Source organism: Miscanthus floridulus, chromosome 15 (assembly GCF_019320115.1).
Source record: "Miscanthus floridulus cultivar M001 chromosome 15, ASM1932011v1, whole genome shotgun sequence".
Lineage (NCBI taxonomy): Eukaryota > Viridiplantae > Streptophyta > Magnoliopsida > Poales > Poaceae > Miscanthus > Miscanthus floridulus.
The window spans coordinates 11,304,054-11,328,068 of NC_089594.1; the positions used below are offsets into that span (position 1 = coordinate 11,304,054).

General features: G+C 41.8%; 2 protein-coding genes across 3 annotated transcripts in view; both read right to left on the bottom strand.

Moving 5' to 3' along the window:
* Positions 1-48: 48 nt before the first annotated feature.
* Positions 49-4,891, bottom strand: LOC136509029 (uncharacterized). 2 transcript variants are annotated; one of them, XM_066503827.1, is made up of 9 exons: positions 4,757-4,891; positions 4,012-4,085; positions 3,683-3,934; positions 3,401-3,458; positions 3,167-3,291; positions 2,417-2,479; positions 2,207-2,331; positions 1,945-2,076; positions 49-409 (listed from the first exon to the last, which is right to left on the bottom strand). In XM_066503827.1, exons 2-9 carry the CDS (start codon positions 4,030-4,032, stop codon positions 187-189), a joined length of 999 nt encoding a protein of 332 aa, XP_066359924.1. In that variant the 5' UTR covers positions 4,033-4,085; positions 4,757-4,891; the 3' UTR covers positions 49-186. The 2 variants fall into 2 exon arrangements, with proteins under 2 accessions (XP_066359924.1, XP_066359923.1); XM_066503826.1 differs by having other exon boundaries at positions 4,012-4,070; positions 4,757-4,884.
* Positions 4,892-14,877: 9,986 nt separating this feature from the next.
* LOC136506991 (uncharacterized) overlaps positions 14,878-24,015 on the bottom strand; it is a 30,415-nt gene continuing 21,277 nt past the window's right edge. Inside the window, exons 8-14 of the mRNA XM_066501858.1 lie at positions 19,316-19,377; positions 19,145-19,196; positions 18,512-18,946; positions 18,246-18,383; positions 17,972-18,150; positions 16,097-16,165; positions 14,878-14,950 (exon numbers count right to left, since the gene is read on the bottom strand). Of these exons, the coding sequence (XP_066357955.1) occupies positions 14,878-14,950; positions 16,097-16,165; positions 17,972-18,150; positions 18,246-18,383; positions 18,512-18,946; positions 19,145-19,196; positions 19,316-19,377 (1,008 nt within the window). The remainder of the gene's footprint in view (positions 14,951-16,096; positions 16,166-17,971; positions 18,151-18,245; positions 18,384-18,511; positions 18,947-19,144; positions 19,197-19,315; positions 19,378-24,015) is intronic.

Here is a 24,015-nt window from a genome sequence, read left to right on the forward strand (position 1 = left end):
TGTTTCTACAATTGTTCCTCCTTTCGCCGCACCAAAGACAAATTTACTGTAAATGGTTTTTTTTCCAACACAAGAGAACTACGCGTCAATATATTAAGATACAACAAATGATCCCATTACAAGTTGAATCCACGGATCCAATTACAAGTTGAATCCACGGAATGAATTAGTTTTTAACCGGCAGTGCTAGCGCCCGTCCACACGCCCGCGCTGCACTCCCTTTCCCGCGCACACCTGCACTCCACGCCCCGCTCGCGCCGGCATGCCTCCGCCCGCACCTGCATTTCGCACTCCCACGTAGGGCCCACGCCACCTGGATATCGCCCCGCGCGCATCAGACTGTGCATGGGGACCGCTCACGCCCCCTCCCGTTTTCTCACGCGCATCCCATATGCAAACACCCAATATCCTTTTAAAATAGCCAGATGCAACACTTTGTAACATACGTATGAAGACAGATGAACACTTAAAACATGCTTTCTGAAATACTTGCAAAAAACACACCTGAAAAACGTTTGAAAACCATTGCAACACATAAGCAAAATCCAGATAAAACACTTGCAACATATATGTGAAATATATGCAACATCCAGATAAACACACTTGTAACATATGCCCGAAAACATAGATGAAACATTGGGAACAGACGCTTGCAACATACATGTACAACCATGGCAACATATGCAACATCCTGATCTACTTTTGCAATATCCATTTGAAACACTTGCGGCATACCTCTAAAACACTTAGAAACGTGCGCTCGCAACATGCTTTTCACCCTTCTTCTTCCGTGCGACGCAAAGCAAGAGCAGGGAACGGCCGGGTTCGGCCAGCCGACGGCCGAGGATGGTGGTGCAGCCTGACAGTGGCTAGCTGTGCCTGCGCCTGGCTTGGGCCTGGCCGACGACGACCCCCTCTCCTGGCTGCCTGACCACACGCGGCGTCGGGGCGCCTGCGCGGCTGCTGCTGGGTTGGCCCGGCCACCCAACAACACCCGCGAGCAGCCAGACCCCGATGGCGGCGAGGAGGCTCGCCGACTTAGTGGAAGTGGCCGCGGCGAGCGGGCGGCGTGGTGCGGCGGTGGACAACGCCGCTAGGCGAGGTGGGGAAATGTCGCGGTGTCCATTTTTTTTTAAAGCCGTCGAAGCGTCCAGTTAATTTGGTAGAACTTAGAAGGTAGCAGGCTTGTTGGGCCAGTCCGCAGGCCCATCAAGGTATGTCCGGGCGGACGGTCACCCTAACCGTAGCATTTTCGTTTTTTAACACATATATGGGCCTTTGAAGATCTAAACAATCATATCCAGTATCTAACCCAAAACCTCTCCCAGAGCCTTAGCTCCAGCCATCACCGAGAGCACTGCTTGCTCAGAAATCTCCTGTCCACCAGTTTGTGGAAGGTGTTGCGGATAATTTGAACTCAATGAAGAACATGGCATGGACAATATGTTTTCAGTTATTTGTTTTTGTCCCCCCACAACGATGTAGGGCCTGATTTCACAGTAACTTCCTCATTTTATTATTACGAGTAAAGTCTGACTATATATATATCTTGTATATGGATGAGCACTGGAAAAGAAAATTTCATTGATATAGCTTTTTATGTTTGTTTTCGAAGCAACAGCTCTGAATTTGACAAGTCGTAACCATTAAGTAAAGAATAGTTTCAAGCTCATTGCAACTTATATTCTGTAGACCATGAGTCCATGACTCCACATTCTGTTTTTCACAGGTAAGTACTAAGTAGTCATCTTTAACTTCATTTTCCATATGGTAGTAGGAAAAAAAAAGAAAAATGAAAAACTACAATAAGCTACAGAAAATACATGGGCGAAGCAATAATGGACGCTAATACTGACTATATGACTAATAAGGCTAAGGACTAAAAAGTCTAAACTTGTGCAATATCTTACAGGGATGACTGTTAAGGGTATTATGTATATTTACTTTTGTGAGTTCTTGGTAATGCGCCAAAGTAAACCTCCGATAATATTGTTTATGGAGTGAGAAGCCATTGGAACTATAATGCTTGAGGAAGCTATGGTTCCTATACCATAGGCAAAGCCAACAAATGTTGCCCTGGAAACATAAAAAAATGTATAAGAATATATCTGAATCTTATCAACATGTTAACACTTATGTGTATAGCTGGAGATAGTACACTTTTTCCAGTTGCACACATGCAAAAATACTGCAGAAAAGTATGTACCAGATTGCAAATGAATATTTCCTGCCATTGCCCAAGTGAAGAACACCAAAAATGGTTCCGATTATAAGGGCACTAATCCAGTTCAGTCCCAAGATAGGCATCATCGCCCCTCGAAAGAGCAACTCCTGTTATATGTAAAGTGTACATAAAAAGTTACTTTATTAACCAAACCAGTGTTAAGCAATATTATCTTTTAATCGATGAGCTCACCTCAGTCATCCCAGGGAGACAAGCAACAACAATGTAGTCCAGAGGCTCTAGAGATGTAAGGATCTAATGGATGAAAATAAAATAATTGAGTTGGATTTCAATAAGAGATATCCAGTATCTAAAAATGCTGAGTAAGCTTGGCAAGGTTCGAGTCCAAAAGTGATTTCAGGAGAAGACATTACAGACTAATTGTTGACAATAGAATGGAAAGAGATCCTAGTATCCTACACCTGCATGTCTAGAACTCTGGATTGGTAGTCACGAATATGCGAAATTGAAGGGAGTAAAGAATAGGTTGGTGGAAGGCTTCATGTAAAGAGAGTTCTTTTTGTGACACCAATATAATTAACTCTGTTGGCGCAAGGCACTGCGAAACTTTATGTTTTATTAGGGTAAAAGACCAGAACATACAAAGAACTATATCTTTCAGTGTATAACAGAATGCTTTTCATAGGAAATGAGGTTAGCTCAACTGGTTGGGTGGGAGGTGTGGTAATGCACCCAACCACCCAGATTCAAGTGATCAAGGCCTCTCTGGGCTTGAATTTGGGTGCCTATTTCTCTTCTTAATGAAAAAACGTCTAGTTCCTCCTAGGTTGGATCTCGTTTTTTAACAGAATGCTTCTCATTACGCTGAACCTCTATAAGATATTAGAACTATGTTATTTATCAGCATGTTGAAATGTGAAACCAATAACTCCAAGAAAAGAGACAACTCAAAAGATATTCGAAGTATTCATAGTTACGAACTTGTCTATTTGCAGCTTCACTGGAATCTCTGAAATCTGACCATGTTTGTAGCAAAATGTATCTACTAGAGGAGATTACTATTACAAGTCCCGCAACCAACTCAAGATGCCAATTTTCAAAATTGACTGCAGAAAAAGCAGTAGTTAGGTTAATAATATGATATAAGGCATTTTTGCCTAGTCAGAAATATCACATTAAATCTGATTTACTTGTAAAGATGTAGAAAAAACTTACATGAAACATCTGTAGGATCAGCAATTGGCCATCCATTTAAAGATGCTAGGTGTGATGCCTACGGTAGACAATCAGCCATTTTATTATGAAATTCAGGATTTGATACAGAGGGCAAAAAGTAAGCAATCTGGGTTCATAAAGAGTTCAGGATACTGCAAGAGTAACAGCAGAACACAAACTCATATGCGTTTAGTATAACTTACACCAAAGCAACATTTAGAATTCGCTATCAAAGCCGTCTCAAGAACTGAAAGTTGTTCTAGAGAACACCACAGTGTTTACCTGGCGAAGCAGAAGCCCTCCAGCAAGCAGCAAGCCTGATGTGAGAGTGCAAGCCTGAAGAACAGCAGTCCTTGGGGCACCTGAAATCTGATCGTCAGTAGCAACATCCTCGCTATTGACGTCAAGGCTTGTGCTGGCACTTCCTCCACTGCCCGAAGAAGCTTCCTCACTTACCAACAGCGAATCCTTTGACTCGTTTGGAAAACTTCTCCTTTTCCTCTTGGTGTTCTTTGTCGCAAATGTTATGACCTCCTTCAAACAATGTATGTTTGTCATATGCATACATCGAGAGCAACTAAAAGTCACTCATGTGACAGAACACTGCTTACAGTAAGTCGGCCAGACTGCATATGTTTCCATGTAGCAACCAGGCTTTGCACGTTCCAACCTAATCAAGCATTATCTGTCAATGTAAGGGTACCAGAATGACATAAGCAATAGTTTCTAAAAAAGAATGATATAGTCAGACATTTCCACATGAAAACGCAAGTAGTAAACATACGCAAGAAGGTCAATTTACAGAGGAAAAGGAAATAGTCTTATGTTCAGCCTTCCTAACACCGACATGAACATTTTTTTTATTAGACTAGTTACTACAGCACCAACTGCGGTGTCTGGATGAGGGGGCCGTATTATATGGTTACAGTTTCTACCATATACTGTCTTTTGATTCCGTTGAAAACTTGAAATCGATTTTACGGTATTATAGGTGTATTTGATTTCCGGTATTATAGGTGTATATATGGGAGTTCATGACCTCCCCCGTGCTACAGTAACTTTTGAAGATATATTAATCCACTATATTTTTCGGTTCCTCCAATCACTGCCAATCTGCCATGCTTGTGGTTGAACAAAAGCAAGCATCCCCAAGAAATAGTGGATGGTTGAATTCAATCACCCTGCATCACGAGAGCATGTACATATAACCCTATCTCCGAAACAGCCAAATGGCCGGAAAAGAGTCCATGGACCATGGTAGGTGGAGAATGGATTTCCCACGAAGTGAAACAGCCGGATGTGTAGAAATCAAATTGGGCCAAGAACGCTGGAAGATGGATGGCGAAATAGCAGTACCTTTGAAGGGCAGTGGGCGGTGACAGGAGAGAGCGCTCACTGCGAGCGCCATCCACAGCACCAAAGGTTGCAACTCGCAAGGAAATGAGCAGATTGCTGGGGAAGAGTGGAGCGGCGAAGATTTCAGTTTCGAGGACTCTCTCTCCTCTGTTCTGTTTTGTGCGGTGGAAAACTGGAAAGGAAAGGAGCGGGCAGATGCCGAGCGGCGACTGGCAGGCATGGGCTATGGCCTATGGGCCATGGCCTACGGCCCATTGGAGCTGAACAGTCGAGGGCTCGAGGCCTACGACAGGAGTAGGAGTATCGCCTTTTTTTTTTTTTGTACGTTTTCCATTTTTCCAATCGAGGAAGAAATTAGGAGTTGGAGTCAGCAGGTTTGTGCTGACGGATTTAAAGGCGTGTGTTTGGTTAGTGGCCTCGCAGGCAACCGAGCAAACTCATCATAGCCGCTAGACGACTGAACTGAAATCGATGACATGAGGCTGCTGCATGGCAGCCTTGCCTGCCCGCACAACCAAACAGGCTTAGATGGTGAGCGTGAATCACTGAATCATAGAGCATGCAGGTGGCCAAGATACTATGAATATTTTTTGCAGACACGCAATCTCTTGTATACAAATGCAAACAAAGGAGAGTAAAATTTTCAGTTCAGAAGAAGCTTGTATACCAATGCAAACACAAGGAAAGTAAAATTTTCAGTTCAGAAGAAGAATGAACATAATTAGGCTTGGACCAACCGTCAGGGTATTAGGCTTGGACCAACAGTCAGGTGTGTCTGTCTGTCTGCTGGTCCTAGCCACGCAAAACTAGGCCCATCGTAGCCCGTAGACAAATCTCTGCATCCACTTCTCCAAGGCAACCCCCAAACCAGCTGCTTTTTGTAAATAAACTTCATATTTAGCCCGTTCGCATGTTGGTTTCAGCCAGGACTTATCAGCCAACCAATAGTATTTTTCTCTCACAACAAACCATATCAGCCGGGCTTATCAGCCTAGAAACCAACCAGCGAACAGGCCGATTATGTTTGAATAGTGAATTGAAGAGGCATTTCAAATCTGATTTTGACATCATTCGATTTCTTAAACATTTTGAAAGAGTGGTGGAAAGTAAAAGAAATAAGGAATTGAATTCTGAATTTGAATCAAGAAAAAAATTACCTAGAATCAAAATGAGGACACCTATGTTACTGCAAGTTAGCAAGCTGTACACACCTATTATATTTGAAGCTTTTCAAGGTGAATATGAAAGGTCTATGGCAGCATGCACTACGGCGTTGGAAGGCAACAGTGAATATCTTGTCTCAATATATCATGAAGATTTTAGATATGAGAAGGAGTACAAAGTCATTGGTGATCCTCTACAACAAACTAGTACATGCAGCTGTGGTCAATTCAACAGAATTAGAATATTGTGCAGCCATGCTATAAAAGTCCTTGATTTGATGAATATCAAATCTCTCCCTGCTCAATATGTATTGAAGCGATGGACAAAAGAAGCACGTAGTGGAGCAGTACAAGATAACCAAGGTCGAAATATAATAGAGAACCCAAGGTTAGATGAGACACTTCGGTACAAATCTATGACTCGCAAATTTCTCAGCTGATGTCTGAACCCAAGGTTAGATGAGACACTTCGGTACAATGATGGTGTAGCCAAGGAAGGAATGTTTGAACCTTACTCTGCAGAAAATGTTTGTCCTAGTACTTCTTGTCCCAAGGAAGGGATGTCTGAATCTTACATGACCATTCATAGCTACTCTCAGTTATTGACAGTAAGATTTAAAAACCATGATCTTCTATCTTTCTAGTGAGGATCTGAAGCATCTGGACAGAGTTTAATTATTGTTCTTTTATTTTGCAGGGAGCAATGACTGGTGATCTTAATGTTGAATTCTAGTAACAGAGCTAGTTCCGGAGAATAGCTTTTGGTATTTTGCTTGAAGTGTAAAGTTCAGCCTGTTCAATTGTAACAGATGCCAGAAAACAGTACTATATTTTGTTAAACCTTTGAACTTGCAAAGATCAGTAATGTATTCTGTTCTGAACATGTCTGCAAAAAGAGAACAATTTATTCCACAATTGCAGTCTGTACAACTTGCCTGTTTTTTTCCTGGTTTCTATACACAATATACTTGCACGATATTGCTAGTTCTTGCACAAATTTCCTACACAAAATTGCTATTTTTTCTGCATGCTTCCAATACAGAAGACGCTTACACAGCTATGTATTACAAACATAAAGTGCTAATACTCTGAGATGGGTGCCGCTCAACAAATAGCTAAAGAGCACCGTGCCTCTCAAGTCGATCTCCATTGCTAGAGCTTGTGCGCCAAAGGGGCTTCACCTTATCTGCGATGGAGTAGAGCGTTGACATCTCACCAGCGACCACGGCCCGAACACAGTACTTCCTGCGGCAGACGACGAGCAGCAGCCATGTGTATGACGGTCTACATGGGGGCGCACCTGATGCGTCGGCTATGAACTACAGCCCCGACCTCTAGGAGGGCCACACCTCTGTGCCGCGACGAGGGTAGGGAGGCGGATGGTGTGGGTCGGAGCACCGTGGCGGCGACGGCGACGGCGACGGCGGAGCGCATCTGCGGTTGCGACGGCGGAGATGACGGCACAAGGGAAAAGAAAGGGTCGTTTCTGTTTATTTGCGTTGTGGGCTGTAATGGGCCGCTCAAACTGGCCTGCTACGTAACTTTATTGGGGCTGCCGTTGGATCGGCAACAATCGGCTAAGATTTGGTGACTGCGCAGCGCCGTCGGTGGGAGCGACTGCAGAGGATTTCGTTCCAGAGTGGAACGGCGAAGATTTCAGTTTCGAGGACTCTCTCTCTCCTCTGTTCTGTTTCGTTTTGTGTGGTGGAAAACTGGAAAGGAGAGGAGCGGGCAGATGCCGAGCGGCGACTGGCAGGCGTGGGCTATGGCCTATGGGCCATGGCCTACGGCCCATTGGAGCTGAACAGTCGAGGGCTCGAGGCCTACGACAGGAGTAGGAGTATCGCCTTTTTTTTTTTTTGTACGTTTTCCATTTTTCCAATCGAGGAAGAAATTAGGAGTCGGAGTCGGCAGGTTTGTGCTGACGGATTTAAAGGCGTGTTTTGGTTAGTGGCCTCGCAGGCAACCGAGCAAACTCATCATAGCCGCTAGACGACTGAACTGAAATCGATGACATGAGGCTGCTGCATGGCAGCCTTGCCTGCCCGCACAACCAAACAGGCTTAGATGGTGAGCGTGAATCACTGAATCATAGAGCATGCAGGTGGCCAAGATACTATTGAGTATTTTTTGCAGACACGCAATCTCTTGTATACCAATGCAAACACAAGGAGAGTAAAATTTTCAGTTCAGAAGAAGCTTGTATACCAATGCAAACACAAGGAAAGTGATTTTTTCAGTTCAGAAGAAGAATGAACATAATTAGGCTTGGACCAACAGGTGTGTCTGTCTGTCTGCTGGTCCTAGCCACGCACAACTAGGCCCGCCGTAGCCCGTAGACAAATCTCTGCATCCACTTCTCCACGGCAATCCCCAAACCTGCTGCTTTTTGTAAATAAACTTTATATTATGTGGAGGGACGTTTATGCTGAAATTTAGTTTATGCTGATATTTATGCTGAAATGTTGTGAGAGGAAAACACCGTTCCATGACTGAAAAGTAAGCAAACAGGCATAATGATTCCGAGAACTCAAATCTGATCATCTTATCTGCTTCTCTGCTGCAACATGGAGGACGTGTGTATAACTTCTGTTTCTACGCCAAGAGCTTAGGCCTTCCACAGCGTGAAGCTTCACTAGTGCTGCTTGGAACGTCATGTCATAAGGAATCCCAGCTTTGCTGGTAAAACCGCAGCGTGAGGCATCACTTCCTCCTGTAGCTGGACCCACAATATAGGAATAAAAAAATTAACTTGCTTACTCTTTTCTTCTCTCCCCAGAGGCAGCAACAACTTTTCAGGAGCAAGCAGCGGTGCATGTCAGTACTTTTACCAGCTTTTCAGGAGCCGGCATCGGCGCAAGTAGTTGCGCCGCTCCAAGTTTTTTAGGAGCTGGCACCGCATGCTGCAGCGTGGAGAGTGGTGCTTATATCCTCTCTCCTATTTAGGCATTAGGGGGTGTTTGGTTCCTACAGAAAAATTTTAGTCCCTGTCTCATTGGATGTTTGGACACATACATGAAATATTAAATATAGATGAAAAAATAACTAATTGCACAGATTGTGGCTAATTTGCGAGACGAATTTTTTAAGCCTAATTAGTCCATGATTTGACAATGTGGTGCTACAGTAAATATATGCTAATGACAGATTAATTAGGCTTAATAAATTCGTCTCGTAAATTAGTCTCCATCTATGTAATTAGTTTTATAATTAACTCATATTTAGTTCTCCTAAATAGCATCCGAACATCCGATGTGACATGGACTAAAATTTAGTCCATGGAACCAAACACCCCCTTACTCTAGCGACACATTGAAGAGGGCCTTATCATCCTGAAAATATTCTGTTCACTTTTGGCGTTCATTTCATCAGAGTTGTCCTCACTACCAGAATCCGGATATTTCGTGAGAGTGAAAATTAGTCACGAAATATGGTTTTACTCTCACAAAAATAATGCGTGAGAGTACACCGTCACGCATCACCTCTCATGGTATTAGACTCATGAAATACACATTTTCGTGAGAGGTCACCGCCACGGTTTATTTCCATGAGAGTTCATCGTGACGATCCCTCTCATGAAAATAACATTGGCGCCAGGTTTGCATCAGTATTTTCATGGCGGTTTTTTTTTGTATTTGGTGAGAGGTCACCGTCATTAACTTATTTCGTGAGAGTTATTGTATTTCGTGGGAGGTCACCGTCATGAACTTATTTCGTGAGAGTTATGGTATTTCGTGAGAGGTCACCGTCATGAGCTTATTTCGTGAGAGTTATAATATTTCGTGAGAGCTCACCATCACGAAATCATTTCATGAGAGTTTTAAAACTCACAGGAAATATAGTATCCCATGAGAGCACACCATCACGAAAAATATATCCAGACGATACAAAAGTATGTTTTCATGAGAGTTAATACCGTCATGAAAATTACACAACAGGAGCATCTCAAACCAAATTTCAAATGCACACGTGATCCAAATGCTACATATATAATAAAATCCATTACATGCATATATGCGTCTGATTCCAATTGCAATACATTTAACTCCATCCAAGTGTACCATTACACTAATTGGCTTATTAGCTCATAGCCTTCCAACATGATAACTTCTAGCACATAGTCCTAACCATCCAATATAACAAGTTCTAGCACATACACATAATTACTACAACACCAGAAGCATCACCAAGTTCCAGCACATACACATAATTGGCTGGTTAGCAAAAGAAGCCAAAAGGTTAGCAATGGTCAGGTTTCAATCACATCCATTGCATCAGTTATCACTGATATCAGCCCCATTGTTATCACTGCCATCATCTTCTTCATAGCTGCTACTTATGTTGTCATATTCACTGCCCCTTGAATCATCACAACCATTATCATCTTCATCCAAGTCATCATACATATCGTTGTCGACATCATAGTTGTTACTGTCATCCATCTCATTGTAGTCATAGTCATCATCATCAGTGACTAAGTCATTGGCATCGCTAAGCATTTCAAGTGGGTGACTGGCAGCACGTGATGATACTGAGACCTATAAAAGATTATGTTTGAAATGTTTCAGTGTTCAAGTAAAAAAGACCAGATCAGCCATAGTACATGCTTCTGCATTTTTTATACAAATAAAGATCAGATCAGCCCCTCCATTATCTGACCAAGCTAAGCATAGTGAGTGACCCATCAATGCTGCTACCAAAGAGGTTGGCCACTTGCAAAGTTACTAGCTGCTACTGACTTGCAAAGATGCTAATAACTCAAAGAATTTTTACTTAAGCAGATAACCTAAAGAATTTTGATGAACCGGTGAAGAGGGCTACACACCACCACTCAAATGTACTCCCTCCATCCTAAATTATAAGATGTTTGTGGAAACATAGGCTCAGGTTTGGTGAATAGAACCACACTTGCCTGATGACGACGGGCGTCAAGATTTGCTAGTTGGTCCATTAGATGAGCAGGTGGTTCCTTATGAATATCTTCAAAAATTTTCTGGAAAATTTGATGTGTAAGCACATGAAATCAAATAATGCATATGATCAGTAAGTTGTTTCAGTATGTTCATTACCAGCATAAGCTCACGATTAACACCATTTTCCTCAATGAGAATCTCATTATTCTCATTCAACTTCTTATTTGTTCGTTCCAAGGCTTCATTCCTCTCCTTCAACTGCTCATATTCATCTACCATGTTTTGATAAGCAGCAGTGCTTGCTGAAGAACGACGGGATTTCGTTGTTGCTGCAAGTGCTTGCTTATCCACACAACCATCACCTATTGGCACTCTGCCATGGGCCATTCCACGTTCCATGACATACAATGCTTGTGCATCCAGATCTTTTGAATTCTCAGGTAGTTGTGTTCTTGTACTGTAGTTAGCCTGAAACAAAATAACAAAGCATTTGTATGTAGTAAGAAAGCACATTTATACTTGCCTCCCTCTCAGGTTAACACACAGATTCTATCTTCTAGATATTGTTAAAATTTTTCAATATTTGTCTACAGATTGTCTCTCTTCTAATGATTGTTAAATTTATTTGTCAAAAAAAAAAGATTGTTAAATTTTCTTTCTTACATACATGCTTCAAGTTAATTTTGCATAAATATATTGGGTGAAATACATACCAAACGCCTTTGTGCTTTCCGACTAGGAATGTGAGCGCTTCTTCCAGTGCTGTCCACTTTTTGGAATCCAGACTTCATCACAGCATATGTGTTCACAGTGCTAGCCTTATTAGGGCCAAATTTATATTCCTACATGACCACCCATCAGCAACAAAGATTTCACCCTAGACCACGAAAGAACAAAGATTTCATACCAGCAATTGTTGTGTCTCCGCAAATGGCCTTGAACCACCCCTGTTCTGAGCAACATCTTTAGACTTTAGGCGTGAAGCTTGAGCTATCTTCCTCTTTTCCATGTACGTCTCACTTGCCCAATACTTTGACAGATAACACCAAGCATCTTGAGCACACCACGGTAGCTTGCTGTCTATGTATTCTTCTTCTGTGAGATGTATAGTGCGTGCTTGGTTGTCATCGCATTTTGCATGAAACTTAACAGCATCCAAACGAGCTTGATATATCAAATCAGAAACTCTTTTCCGTAGATACTCATCCAAATTACGGTCAGCTTTTCTCACATCAGTTCGACTTACGTTGAACACTCTCTGCATACATAAAGACAAAAAATTAGGTATTTAAAGTCAAATAATAGAGCAAAAAAAGGATACAAGATGGTTAGTTTCATTACCCAGAATTCACGCTTGACTTTTTTCGCATATGTTATTCCAGTGTTATCCTTTTTACAGTAATAATCATGCCACGACATTGCTGCCCGTGTTTCAACAACTCTGCCTCCCTCATCACAGATATCGACCATTCCAGGGTACAGCCGTCTGATAAGAGCTCCAACTTGTGAACCATACTTATAGTCTCTAGGGTTGTAGCCCACATAGGTGAATTGACTGTAACAGAGAATATAGCATGTCAGGTTGCAAATTTATGAGGTCAATTTTGACATATGCCATACCAAGACCCTCAAATAGCTTCTTTGACTGATAGAAGTCCTTGGGCAACTTAGATTCTGGTGGCAGTAGTTCATGGATTAATTCTAAGTTTGCCTCAAAGTGTCCAATTGACATGTTATACTGTGCTTTCAATGCTAGCAGGCGTGCCATAGCAGATAGGGATGAGTGTGATGTATTATCATGTACTAATTGATCAACGTTTTGGACCATCCTATAAAAAGCTCGAGCATAGGCTGGTGGCTGCTCATCAATTGGTGGTGGATGGCCACCAACTAGGCTGGCTAACATTTCATCCATGTGGTCTGTTTCAGGTAAACTCTCATCATGTCCACCTTCAACATAGGTACCAGCAACTCCCTCACCATGTTCTATCCATATTCTGTAGTCTTCCTTAAAGCCAACTCTACACAAGTGCATCTCTACTGTTAACCTATTGTGCCTAACACAATTGCGACATACCGCGCAAGGACACTTAATGGTGTCGTCTTCAACTAGATTAGGCATAGAGAAGGCACGCTCCAAAAATTTGTTGGTATTGTCTATCCAATCATTAGAGAGGGGCCAACCAATGTACATCCAATCACGTTCCGCCATTCCTTTTGTTCTGGTTTAATTAAAAAAGTCTAATTTTAGATATAGAACAAATTCACAAAGCTATCAAACAAAGAAGAACAATATTATCCATTTTAACAAACAATCCAATACAATCAAATCATGACATTTGCATATATGTAAAGCTGCGAATAGCCAGCCATAAACAACATTATTTTTGTACAGCATACAATCGAATATCAGGGCAGGATATTCTAATATACATTAAACAAAAAACTTGATTATCAGTATATATGGACCAATTCTGCAAAGTCTAACCAAGTGAAATTAGAAACTTTGTTCTACTCCAGTTCCAGAAATTTCTACTGATTGTCTAAAGCAAACAATCAGGCAAAAAAGCTAATCACTAAAGTTGGAATTCTATTTGTGGTTATCAATGTAAAGACAGAAAGAAATATTAGCCAGATTGGTTTTTTAAGGAAAAGCCAGACTGGATTACTAGCCAGACGCCTAGACCTCACATTATTATTATTGTCAGCTGAAATGTCATAGAAATTAGAAAATGCAAAAAAGAAATCAACAAGGAAAATGTTGGCCTTCGTGTTCTTTTGAAGGAGTCCATCTTCTATTCAACCTAAATTGCTTAGCAGATCAGCACTCAGCAGGCAGCAGCACCGCTCAAAAAAGTAGCAAAAGCAGCACCCAGCGGTTGGAACCCTCGCAAGCCGCAGCTAGTGTCAGCTCTGTGCCTCCATTGTCCGTTCCCCACACACAGCAGTCCTCTGCATCTGCCCTCTCCCTCTGCCCTCTGCGTACAGGCTACAGGCCTACAGCTATACAGGTACGTTTGATTTCCTATTGATTCCTTTTCTTTTCTTCTAGACTAAAATCGATTGGTTATATACTATAAGTGGCTGATTGAGTGTATATGTGTATGCATATATGATATATTAATCTGAGATGTGATGGTATTCCTAATTATACAACACAGAAAATTTAGGGGGGAAGATGGATCTTTATTACTCACTCCGATTGGAAGCAGGAAGCACAGATCGGCGCAGTGCAGGACCCTGTCTCCTCCACGCTTGGCTCGAGGTCACTGCTGCGTCCTCCTCCAAACCTTCGTTGCTGCCTTATTTTTCTCAAAGCGCCGTCGGAGGCCAAGGGTGGAGGCGGCCTGGACGGCAGGCTGGATCCAGGGCGCCGGGGGCCAGAGGAACTAGGGTTGCGGCGGCCTGAGAGCACGGTGGGGCTCCCGGCGGTCAGCGGTGCCGGCCTGAAAGCTGAGTGCGGTGGCCGGGGAGGGCGGCGTGGCAGACGGCTAGGACGGCGGCGGCAGTGGTGGCATGCGGGGCGGCGGCGGGGACGGCATGAGGAGAGGCGGCGGGGTTTCTTTTTTTCGCGAGTTGCAGAGGCGGCGGGAGTAGCTGCGAGGCACGGCGCGCGGCGTGCGCTGAAGTGAGGAGATAGGGTTGCGGTGTTGGGTCTGGGCATGGTGTCGAATGTATTGGGCCAAAAAGCCACGCGCGGGCTTTTTCCTCTTAGGCGCGAGAATGCCAATTCGTGGGCGCGGTCAGGAGCGAATGCAGCGTCGTTCCACCGAAACGTGCACAGCAATTTTCATGAGTGTTTGTCATCACGGAAACTACAATTTTCACGACGGTGTAGACTCACTCTCATGAAAATACGATTTCGTGGCGGTTATTTACAACACTCTCATGAAAATTTCATTTTCATGAGAGTTTATTTTCCACTCTCACGAAAATCTGCCCCCCTCATGAAATATCCATTTTCTGGTAGTGCCTTGATCGTCGGACACGCAAACATACACCGGAGACAAATAACAAAGCGATGGCCAATTTTGTGCGCATGTCCTTATTGATGACATGCTACTGATTCCATGTCAATTTCCAGGACTTCTATTATCCTGTCAGTTCCGATGACGAGCCTACATAATCAAGATATGTTCGTGGTCAGAAATTAAAGAGGCAAAAACGACCATTAGAAAATTCAATTCCCTACCCTAAATGTCAGTGCCCGGTCTCATTTGAATCCTAAACTAGTACTCCCCCGTCCTTCTTTTTTATCTGTTGTTCTTACTTATCGAGAAGTCAAACATACTCAACTTAGACTAAATATATATTTAAAAATAATAATATTTATGGTACATAATTAGTAACATTGGATAGATTTTTGAATTTCCTTTTATAATAGATTTATTTGAAGACATAAATATTGCTAATAATTTCTACAAATATAGTCAAATTTAAAAAAAAATGACCGGCATGGATACCACGGTAACACTTAATCAGGGACAGAGGAAGTGCCTCTCTATATTCATACTTAGAATTGCATTTCTTTATAGAGGGAGTACTCTATTGGGATCATCTGGCCAAAATTCAGAAGACTGTCTGTCTATATATCCTTCACCAGTTCTTGAGGGTGGTGTTTGACCATCAAATCATGACCAAATAAATCATGGTGACCATGCGATATCTCAAAGATAATTTTTTTTTTCAAAAGAAACAGGGCAGTTTGTTCCCTATGCGGAGCAGTTTGTTCCCTACATGGAAACATAGATAACAAATAGACATACGAGCACCAGTTTGTTTCAATCATAGTAAAATTTCTCTTAAAACAAATGCTCAGTTGTCCATAATTATTGTGGAAGAAGAAATGGTCGATGATTCTTTTTTCAGGTCCTCATTTTGCAACATGACCTATACTTCTGTACAGATGATGAGATTTTTCATTTTTTAAAAAACCTCGCATGCAAAACCACCGTCAGAAACTTAGCTAGGTTTTAAAAATAGTTTCAAAAGTACAGGCTTCAATTCTAGAACATCTTATAGGCTAAGCTTAGTGTTCAAGGCAGACCAAGTACCATAGTTCACTGTTTATGACTTCTTCAACTTAAAATAAAACAAGGACCAATAGTGGTGAGATGAAACAGATCAATTACAGATGCTTTGTTCCTATCGCTACAGTTCGCTAAAGACCATTTAATATAGGCTGATTTAGCCTACTTCTATGTCCTTCATTCACACGTCAATAGTAGCAAAGTACAGAAATAGCAAGATAATGAATCATATACCTCCTTGAGCCTACAAATCCAAGATATATGATCTTCCCGCTAGACGTGCACCAAACAGTTTTCACAAGCCTGAAACTTACAAAGTAGTATTACGGTTAGTGGTATCCTTCAACAGCTTAACACACAACATAACTAATAATAAAACTGTTACATATATGTTAGAAAAAATATAAACCCTAAAAATAACACAAAAGTGAAACCATCGAGCTATCAATTAATTTGGTAAACTGTAATCATCATTAATGATAATAGTCACATGGAATTGATCTGTCAAGTTGAATCCTGCAGAATTACATGAATCGATCTGCTCGCGATCTGTGCACTCTAGCACCTTAGGTGCGGAACCATAATTGTGTCAACACATACCAAGATCAACACTCACTTCATCAATGAGGTATCCATTGGTGAAGTGGGTTCTGCATATATATATACCATTTGCCTTGCAGACTAATCAACCTTCTCAAACACACTGTGCTATGTCAATGCCAAACTAGATTTCAACCTCCAAGCAAAACTAAGGCGGTCCGCTGGAACAGCTATGTAAATCAATTAAGGTGTGCCCGCCTCTGCAAATAACATTTACAGAGGTGGATGCCACCTTAGCTAGGCATCACGATCAAGCGTCACAAGTCATAAGTCACACGATTTTCGTGTGAAATACATGCATGAGCGCTTCCTAGGATTCGAACACATGACGTCTCGTCTCTCGTGTCTCATCACTACCACTATACTATACACTCACTTGTCTTGTATTGAATATTTTGGCCCTAAATGATTTTTAATAAAAAAAATTCAACTACAAAGTTTTGGATCTCATCGAGTACTATATTTTTGGTATAGTACATGTCCCCATCCGAGATCATTAGAATTTTTTTTGAATATCAAATTATGATAATTTAAAAACGAATATTTTGGACTCTAAAGGATTTAATAATATAGAAAACTTATCAACTACAAAGTTGTAGACTACATCGAGCACTACAACTTTAAAATAGACCATGTCAACATTTGAGATCGTTTGAAAATTCCAAATTTTAAATTTCAACATATGAGAATTTAAAACGAATATTTAAATGACTTCAAATAAAAAAATTGTCAACTAAAAAAACATATGTCCTAAATTGTACTCTTAGTTGCTAGTTGCTACATAGAATAAACATGCATTTTTAGCTTGGCTTGTCCGTAGTGCAAGAGATTTCTTTTCTCTCTAAAAGAAAAGATGTAGGCGCAACCATATATTTTTTGAAAAACTTTAGAGTGCTTACAACTAAACTATCAATATAAATATATTATAATATATACTTAATTTCAAAATATAAGAATATTTATCTAAAATAGCAAGTTATATAATTTTTTTAATATCATGGAGCATTATGTTATTTTAACATGAATTTTTGTTTCTAAACATGGCATAGGTGGGCAATTTATATGTTATAGTTTAGGGCGTTTACGTACTGGTTATTCTTCGTATTGACACTTTGGCAGAGCTGGGCAATTTATATTTATATTTAGTTGGTTAGTTTATATGTACGAGGCTTTCATAAAGACAAAAGTGGTAATGTTTTAGAAAAAAGGAAGACCCAGTGGTTAATATTAGCAAGGATGATTAGAGTATAATGAATCCGTAGATGGAATGTATAACTTTTTTTGTCTAAAAAAGTGTTGCGAGGACTAGTGTAGAGCGAAAATACGTACGCGGTATATACGAAGGCACTGAAAATGTTCTTATATATCATTGGAGCAAACACGGAAAACCTTTTTTTTTTTATAAAGGACAACTTATTATTACCATATATAGAGGCACACGCACCGAGACACGACAATACGTGATGAGTGTAGTGGTAGCTGGGGACTGGGGTTCACACGGAATATCACCTGTAGTTAGTGGAGTTCCAGAAGCAAACAGCCGAGTGTGTGTCATCATCCAAGAAATCCACGACACCACTTACAGCTACTAGTGGAAGTGTTGGGTGGCAAGTTACTGCGGTACATCTAGAAAATCTGGGGTCATGACCGAATGTGTGAACACGTGTCCTTGTCTGCAAATCCCATATCTGATGCATGCAACACCACAAGAAATAAATAAATAAAAATAGTACTTATTCAACACGACTGCTATTCCATACAAAATGCACACATCGATGCTTACCTGCGGATCTCTATTGACACCGGTAACAACCACATGGTTCGGACCTGCAGCCTCAGTAAAAACATGATCATGGCGCCATAAGCCCGGACATCTTATTGTTGTGATAGGCTGATCAGCGGAAGGATTAATTGACCAGACCTGTTAATAATAATTCGGTTTTCATGTATAGAGGATCGATCAAAGTCAGATTGAACCAGGACATGAACTAATTAATAGCTCCGTTGGTATAATATGCACAAAAGAAGTAGCAAAAGAGGAAGGCCAACCTTGATGACCCCATCATAATAATGGGAAGTGACGAAGGTGTTGGCGTCCATTGGGTTAAACGTGGCATGGGCTATGCCGTAAACGTGAACCTTTCGACAACATGCCCAGCCCCTTTCCCAGTCCCAGACCTCAATCACGTGTAGACATGCCCAGCCCTTTTCCCAGTGTTCGCACGCTGATACTGATAGCAGGTATGGGCAGGTAGGGTGAATCGCCAACGATTTGACCGAACCAAGACCGGTTGCTTTGAAGCTCTTTATTTCGTCCATTGTAGGACACGTGTAGACATGGATATATCCCCTCCTATCTCCAGCCACACACCATTCCGTTCGAGGGATGAATCTTACTGAGGTTACACGTGCATGGCCATGTATCATGCGACGATATAAGTTTTCTGGTTTGTCCTTGATATCTACTGAAAAAACTGTCGTCACCTGGTAATTAATTAATGAAAATAATTATTTTTTCTTTGTCATTGCTAAAACTCCCCATTATTAATACTTGTGTTATAATGTGTTTGGGTTAGTAAATACTAATTAAAATTGTGCCAAATCGATACCGAATATATAACAGTTCAACCATCTCAGCATGATAAAAGGACAAAGATGCTTGAATGTCACATGTGCCATTACCTCCTTTTCGTAGTACCAAAAGGAAAGAAGCTTGCCATGACCCACCAAAATCCTAAGGGATTGGATGAAATTTGAGCACAAATAAGTAAGTGTAAAGCTAGATATATCGATCAAGCTCATTCTGGTGTGTCTAGTAATACGCCAGCAACATCAATCGTTAAATCTGCTCACCAGGGCTGTGTTGAATGCACATCCATGGTTTGTATCTCCTCAAAACCGACCCTCCATATGACCTGAGACAACCAAAAAGTCATTTGGTTTGAATCCCTTTATACTTCTATAATATGCAGATAGCTTGGTATGGGCAGGAAAGGTTAATAGCCTATTTGATGACAGAATTAAGACCATTTGGTTTCAATCTCTTTACTTCTATAATATTGTATCCCAAACTATGTCCGTTTACAAAACCATTGCCTTCTAGGTTTAGAAAGCTAGAATTCGTATTGATTGTATTCATGAACCTTGTGAGTTGTGAGCAAATTATATAGGAGTGCATTAAATTGGATGGACCCTGGGTCCAAACATCATCTAATCTGGAATTATTTTTCTAATGTAATGATTGCTCTGCCGTGGTAGATCCTGCACAGGCCACGTCATTAAATAAAATTTGACACGTGGAAAAACCAAGGAATCACACGTGTAGAGCAAGGACAGGACACGTGGGCCAATACAAATCCAAGACATGGTACAAATCCGTCCTACCACATGGTCGAATAAAAAAAAGACGTGTTGGTAGTTTAGGACGCGGCACGTGGTCCACTAAAAAACTGACACGTGGACGTACAACATCGTGACACATGGTTAAGTAAAAAAAGACACGTGGGATATTATGGTCAAGCCACGTGGACCAATAAAAATATGACACATGATCCAATGAAGAAGTGACACAGCTACAACCGCAACACGACATGTGTGTCAATAAAAACCTAACAAATGGAACAACATAGACAACACGTGGTCCAATAAGAACCTAAAATGTGCAAGAACAAGAGAGGGCCACGTTGTCGAATAAGAAGGTGACACGTGACCCGAACCATCTCCAATATAACCGGCTATAGCATCTACACGTGAAAGCATCTCCAATGGAAGCATCCGCCGGCATGGCTGCCCCTGCCACGCATACCAAAATAGTTTTATGACAGTTAGTTTTTCATCACAAATCAAGCCACTTCTATGACAAGTTGCTCGGGTCTGTCATGGATGAACAAATATAACGCGCTGTTTTTGACGAACGATTTTTCGTCATCAAACTGAAATTATGACGAATTTCGCTTCTTCGGTGACAAAAGTTGTTCGTCATGTATGTGCAGATTTCTACCGGTGGATGCCCAGGTGGCTAGAAATTTAAAGAGACGAAGAAGGGAAATGAGCCTATCTATGAGGGTTGTTCATTAGAATGGATGATGTTGCCTTTTGATCTCCGGATGCTAATGCTGAAGGCTCGTTTAGGATGGTCCAACGCTAGCTTCAATGATCTATTATGTCTCCTTGGCTCTCTACTTCCAAAGGGTAACAAAGTGCCCACCAATACCTATCGTGCAATTTTTTTTGATCAAACCAATGATGTTGGGGGTGGGGTCAAAAGATCCATGCTTGCCCTAATAGTTGTACCTTGTTCCAGGGCACCCAATATGAAAACTTGAAGTGTTGTACGAACTATGACGCGGGCTTCAAGAGGAATGCTAGTTGTCTCATGGATGTGAACGACAAGGGGGCCTCGAGTGGGCGGAGAACAAGGCGAGTGTTGTGGGTGCTTAACCACAACAAATCATTAGTGGATTGATCAATGGGTCGATCTAAAAGTGCATCTAGCCCTTTAGTGGGTTTTGGTTAATCGAATGACGACCCAATTAAACACTACTACAAAAATCTTAATGGAGGCAGGCGAAATGGGTTAATGGAGGCGGTCATTGCAACCGCCTCCAATCAATGGTCACGGTTAATCGTGACATAATGGAGGTCTAACAAAAAAAGGGCACCGCCGCGCAAAAGAAATCCTGTAGTAGTGAAAGGTCTAACAAGTTTGCTAAGTGTTGAACAGAAAATTGAGTTATTGCATACACTTGTGGATTGTGTAATGAGAAGTGTATCTAATGTTCAACTAGAAGGCAAACTTGATGGTATTCCATATAGTGTTTAAATGAAGGCCAAATTGTGTACTATTGTGTTGGAAGATTATGGAAACAATATAGTTCAAGCAAAAGACAACAATGCAAATGGAATCGATGAAATGGCCTCTATATTGTGGGATATCATTGCATCATGTGAAAGCAAGCATGTTTGGCAGCAGGCAAAGAAGACATGGGTTGATAACATGGAATGGTCTTATATAGGTGGCTTGCTTTTCGTGAACAAGAAGAGTTTGATAGTGAATTAGCTTTGATTAAGCTAGAAGTATGAAGATAGATATTGAAGTGAATATTCCAGGTGTCAAGCCAAAAATGAAGAGGATATAAGGAATTATGAATTGGCTTGACCATATTGATGTTTATTCATATATGTCAATCTAAGTGAATCAAACTGAAGCTTGATTGATCTCAACATTCATATCTAGAAGATATTCAAGCAAGGATCACAATAATTAAGAAATAATTTTTCAATGGATGCTTAATTTGATGTGACTTGAGTAAGGCTTGATAGAGTGAAAATAGCATGGAAAGGGCTTCGAGGGACTAAGCGAAGGTGAAGGGAAAGCAATGGTTTGAGGACCGAGGTACCATGGCTAAGGTGAAGAAGAGAGTACATGCATTGAGTCAAAAGTACTAATCGAGCTATAAGGAGTCATATTGTGTTGAGGATCAAATCATTAGTAGGAGTTACTTGAAGCCATGAATTTAACTCATATGTGTTGAAATGGTTCAAGTCACCTACTAAAGGAGAGTTTGCTTGAAGAGATAAGATAAAGATGATTGCAACCCCTATGAAGTGATATTGAGAAGAAATGGCATATGAAGACATTGAAGACTCAAGTGGTTGAAATGGTTTTATTCTCTTAATCATGAGTATAGGTATGCTGTTCTATCAAGGGGGATACAATACAAATCATAGACAAGTCTCAAGTGCTCAAACTAATCGGACCTCGAGTGCTAACATGAGAGAAACACTTGGCACAACACTTTCACATGTTGATATTTGGGCTTGTTCTTGGTTGGGTTGGATAGCCCTCGATACAAGCTTTTGGAAAGCCCAAGATCATTGACATCGGAGTTCAGAGTCAAAAGTTATGGCGTCTTCCGTGAGGTGACCTGTGTTGTTTCTAAGAGTTGCGGAAGTGCCGCTTCTCTGCCTTGCAGTGCCACGCGATGAGATGCAGTGCCACGCCTGTATAGGTCATAACGACTAGTTTTTGTGGGGGTGGATATATGTACCCATCCCACGCCTCCTAGTGAGGCTGCTGGTGCCCAAATCACTCCCAACTCATTCTAAGCCTTGTTTGAGCTCTCTCTAACCCCTCTCTTTGTGAGAGCGAGTAATTAGTATATGATTAAGAGGTAGAGAGCATTTGATAGCAAGCCAAACCTTGAGCACTTGTCAGGCTTCATCAAGCATTCGTTGTGCATTTGTTACTCTTGGAAGTAAAGCCTCCTAGATGGCTAGGCGTCGCCCGATGAGCTCCCATACTTGTGGTGAGCCACGGGAAAGTTTGTATTGCCCAAAATCATAGTGGAAACCTCAAGCTCATCACCTAGGTGGTGAGTTAGAGAAGAGGAGTGAGTTGAAAGATACTCCAAAGCCTTTATGACTTACTCAACAATGTGGAGGTAGGCAAGCCTTAGTGGCAAGCTGTAACACCCTCGGTGTTACATTGTACAGTCTTTTGCTAAAACAATGCATGAGCATCATATTTATGTGTGAATGTATGTAATATAGGGTGTAAAGCAATGTACGTAACTTGAAACTATCATTGGAAACACGAAATGAAAGTTACATTCCATATCGCGTTTTATCACTTAGGGTTTTAAACTAATTTTTATTGAACAAAAATACTATAGAATGCATATATGGCACTTTAATAAAGTTTGTAGTATAAGCTTCGTAGGTGGTGGTGAAATACTTGCGGTCGAGAATGGGATTCACTAGCTAGCATGCTTAATAGCTTGGAAATCAAATTTGGCGCGAAACCGATTAAGACTTAGTCAAATTTCCTAAGTCGGAAAACGCTTTGACGAAGCTAAGTCCGACAATTTTTGTAGAAGAATCGGGTTAAGTAGTGGTGTGGTCTTAGGGTTTGTTTTAGTAGCTTGACATGCCATCTCGAGTGTAAAATACGTGGTTTAGCAATTGAAGCATTGAGTTGGATTTTTGGGGCGCTTTAAAAATCATGCATGGCACGTTCTCGGTTGGCTTCAGCGTTTGGACGCGGTCACCATGCCTCAGTTTAGCTCAACACCGCAACACTGGCTCGCCCAAGTGCACACACCCGCACCGCCATTGTCGCACCCTAGCACGTGACTCACGCACGCACGCGCACACCGCGCCCGGCGGGTCTAGCCACTCTGCCACCACTACCGTCGTCGTGGGCCCGCTGCCCTGGCTAGTCCACTGCCACCCGCTTCACCGTGTCGCTGCCTGCATTGCGTCGCGTCACCGTGCTGCTGCTAGCCACGGCCGCGAGTGCTGAGTCGCCCACGTGCGCTCACACTGCTTGCATCGCATCCGCCTGAGTCACTCTGCCATCGCCGTCGCATCCGCCTAAGCCACTCTGTCGCCTTGTGCTCGCCTGCGCAGGACCGTGTGCGTGTGGCCGCACTTGGCCTTCTACGGCCAACACATGGCCCTGCCCACATTGTCGCCTTGCCACACATGGGCTTGCCCTGCCTACCCATTGCCATCACATCCGTACTCGATGTGACGCTGCGCTGCTGCCTCTC

What these genes read in the sequence shown, in the direction of transcription:
- LOC136509029 (XM_066503826.1), bottom strand. Translation starts at nt 4,808, where the DNA reads ATGGCGCTCGCAGTGAGCGCTCTCTCCTGTCACCGCCCACTGCCCTTC. An exon ending in TGATCCTACAGATGTTTCAT is followed by an intron (nt 3,292 to 3,400) that starts GTAAGTTTTTTC and finishes CTTTTTCTGCAG; the next exon opens with TCAATTTTGAAAATTGGCAT. An exon ending in GTCTCCCTGGGATGACTGAG is followed by an intron (nt 2,332 to 2,416) that starts GTGAGCTCATCG and finishes TACATATAACAG; the next exon opens with GAGTTGCTCTTTCGAGGGGC.